This window comes from Erinaceus europaeus, chromosome 12, assembly GCF_950295315.1.
Source record: "Erinaceus europaeus chromosome 12, mEriEur2.1, whole genome shotgun sequence".
Classification (NCBI taxonomy): Eukaryota; Metazoa; Chordata; class Mammalia; order Eulipotyphla; family Erinaceidae; genus Erinaceus; species Erinaceus europaeus.
In genome coordinates this window covers 81,186,197-81,188,980 of record NC_080173.1, presented here as the reverse complement: position 1 = coordinate 81,188,980, position 2,784 = coordinate 81,186,197, and the positions used below count along the sequence as shown (strand labels likewise).

Genomic DNA, 2,784 nt, shown 5'->3' with positions numbered 1-2,784 from the left:
ACCTTTAAACCATTAATGTCTCTTCAAAGATGGGAAAATACTTTTCTCTCCTTTTCATGTGTGACAAATTATTGTGTGGTTCTGGTTTCCCCATTAAATTGTAAGGTTTGAGAGTAGAGACTATGAGAGCATCGACTTACTCTGAGTAAGTAAATGAATAAATTGTATTTTCAACATATATTTGATTTTTCCACAAAGCCCGACAAACTATCTAGCACAATGAATAAGAATTTTAATTATGTATAAAATAAGATGTTGGACATTGAGTGATGGTGATAGACCTGGAGATGGTGGGCATGTGTGATTCAAGATTGCTCACTTTGTGACATGAGTATCTAGGGATAACTATCCATTAATCCCATTTAAAGGGATTATTTTCCCCAAAATCTTGACTTATTGTGGCTTTTGTAAACCCACTTACAGACACATATAACCAGGAAATAAAAACAGCGATTAAGGGGTCTGGGTGGTGACATACCCGGTTGAGCACATGTTACCATGCACAAGGACCCAAGTTCAAGCCCTCAGTCCCCACCTGCAGGGGTGAAACTTCACAAGTGATGAAACAGTGCTGTGACTGTATCTCTCCTCCTTTCTATCTCTTCCTCTTCTCAATTTTTCTCTCTGTCCAGTAAATAAATACATATATATATATATTATAAACAGTGGTTAATAAATACTATTATTCACAACAATTTCACTTATAATTCTGCATTCTTCTTCCCCTTTTCTTGCTAAAGAATCCATGAAGGAACACAACCTGTCCTCTGCTCAAGATTTTATTCTACTGGGAATAAGCGGTCAGCAGGAACAGGAAGACATCTTCTTCATCCTCTTCCTGTTCATCTACCCCACCACACTGATTGGAAACCTGCTCATCATCTTGGCCATTCGCTCTGACAGCCACCTTCATAATCCCATGTACTTTCTCCTTGCCAATCTGTCTTTGGTGGACATCTTCTTCTCCTCTGCAACCATTCCTAAGATGCTGGCCAACCATATCTTATGCAGCAAAGTCATTTCCTTTGAAGGATGTTTAACACAAATGTGTTTTATGTTAGCCTTAGGTAACACAGACAGCTATATCTTGGCTGCAATGGCCTATGATCGTGCTGTGGCCATCAGTCGCCCACTTCACTACACAACAATTATGAGTCCACGGGCTTGTGTTCTGCTAGTTGTTGGCTCTTGGGTAATTGGAAACTCCAATGCCTTCCCACACACTCTGCTTACAGCTAATTTGTCCTTCTGTGGAAGCCGGGAAGTAGCCAACTTCTACTGTGACATTGCCTCTTTACTCAAGCTGTCCTGTTCTGACATCCAGTTTAATGTGAAGATGATGTACCTAGGGGTTGGTGTTTTCTCTGTGCCCTTGCTGTGCATCATCATCTCCTACATCCGGGTCTTTTCCACAGTCTTAAAAGTTCCATCCACCAAGGGCGTGCGCAAAGCCTTCTCCACCTGTGGGTCCCACCTCACGGTTGTGTCTCTGTACTATGGGACCGTCATGGGCATGTATTTCCGCCCCCTCACTAGTTACAGCCTAAAGGATGCTGTGGTAACGGTGATGTACATTGCAGTAACCCCAATGTTAAATCCCTTCATCTACAGTCTGAGAAATCGGGACATGAAGGCTGCCCTGCGAAAACTCTTTACCAAGAGAATTTCCTCATAACCAATATGATCACCTATACTAAGTGAAGTCACCAATTAGTATACACTTTATGTCTTCCCCTTCTAAGAAGCCAGTTTATCCTTTTCAATCACTCAGTTCCTCTTCTAAGAAATCATTTAACTGTTTAATGAAAAGCCTATTAAATAAAAACCCATGTGTATTAATGCTAGTTTTGGCAGTGAGAGCAAAGGGATACTAGTTCCATGTTCTTCGGATATAGATGACTTGCAGAGTCAAGTTGAGAACATCTTAGCATTGGTTTCCATATTTACACAGTAGAAATAATAATGTCTAACTTTTCTCTGTCAAGGGTGTGGGAATCACTTACTTCATGCTTCAGAGGCTATAAATAATATTGTTGGTATGCTTCTAAATTCTGCTTCTAAGACCCCTTCTGTTTCATTGGTTTAATCCCCCCTGCTTAACACTGTATTCTATTTACATAACCACTGTTAACTAAGCACCGCCCTGCCTCCAGGGTATTGGTTTAATCCTCACTGTTTTGCACGCTTTTCCTTCTCCCCACCCCCTATCCTACATACATCCTCTTCGGACCTGACTCTTCCACCTCAGGATATATAAGGAAGATTGTGATTAGAGATAGCTTAGATTGCGCTGCGTTCCACATGAATAAAGACTGAACTGTGTACCACTCAGCCATGAGTCCCTGGTTGTCTCTCTCTCCTGCCCGCGAAGCTAGCCCGGCATAATATGACAATTTTAGGGTTTGGTTTTTTTTTTTGTTACTAGTCATCTCTATCAGAAGCAACAAAAAAGACCCCTTAGTGGGCCCCCATTGGACCTTGCCCTCAACTTGGATCAGCAATGGTACAGAATATTCCATCCTCCAAAGGGAGGCTGGACAACATACTCTATGAGGAAGATGGGTTCTGAAATTGGGGCAGCTTGGAACATTCCAAGCTCATGACCACAACTCATGATCACAGAATGTGAGCTCAGATCTAGGGGGATACAGAGGTCACATAGGCTCCTAAGCTGAATATGGGCCCCAGATCACATCAAATCGATGGGGTTTACAGTCAACAATATTTATACACCTTTCCCATATTTGGGAGCTACTCTCTTCCCAGAGCCATATTTCTGGTCCT

General features: G+C 41.8%; 1 protein-coding gene across 1 annotated transcript; it reads left to right on the top strand.

The window, feature by feature from the left end:
- Positions 1-745: 745 nt before the first annotated feature.
- Positions 746-1,675, top strand: LOC103111542 (olfactory receptor 1A1). The gene has a single exon (XM_007520832.1). The coding sequence runs from the start codon at positions 746-748 to the stop codon at positions 1,673-1,675; it is 930 nt and encodes a 309-aa protein (XP_007520894.1).
- The last annotated feature ends 1,109 nt before the right edge of the window (positions 1,676-2,784 follow it).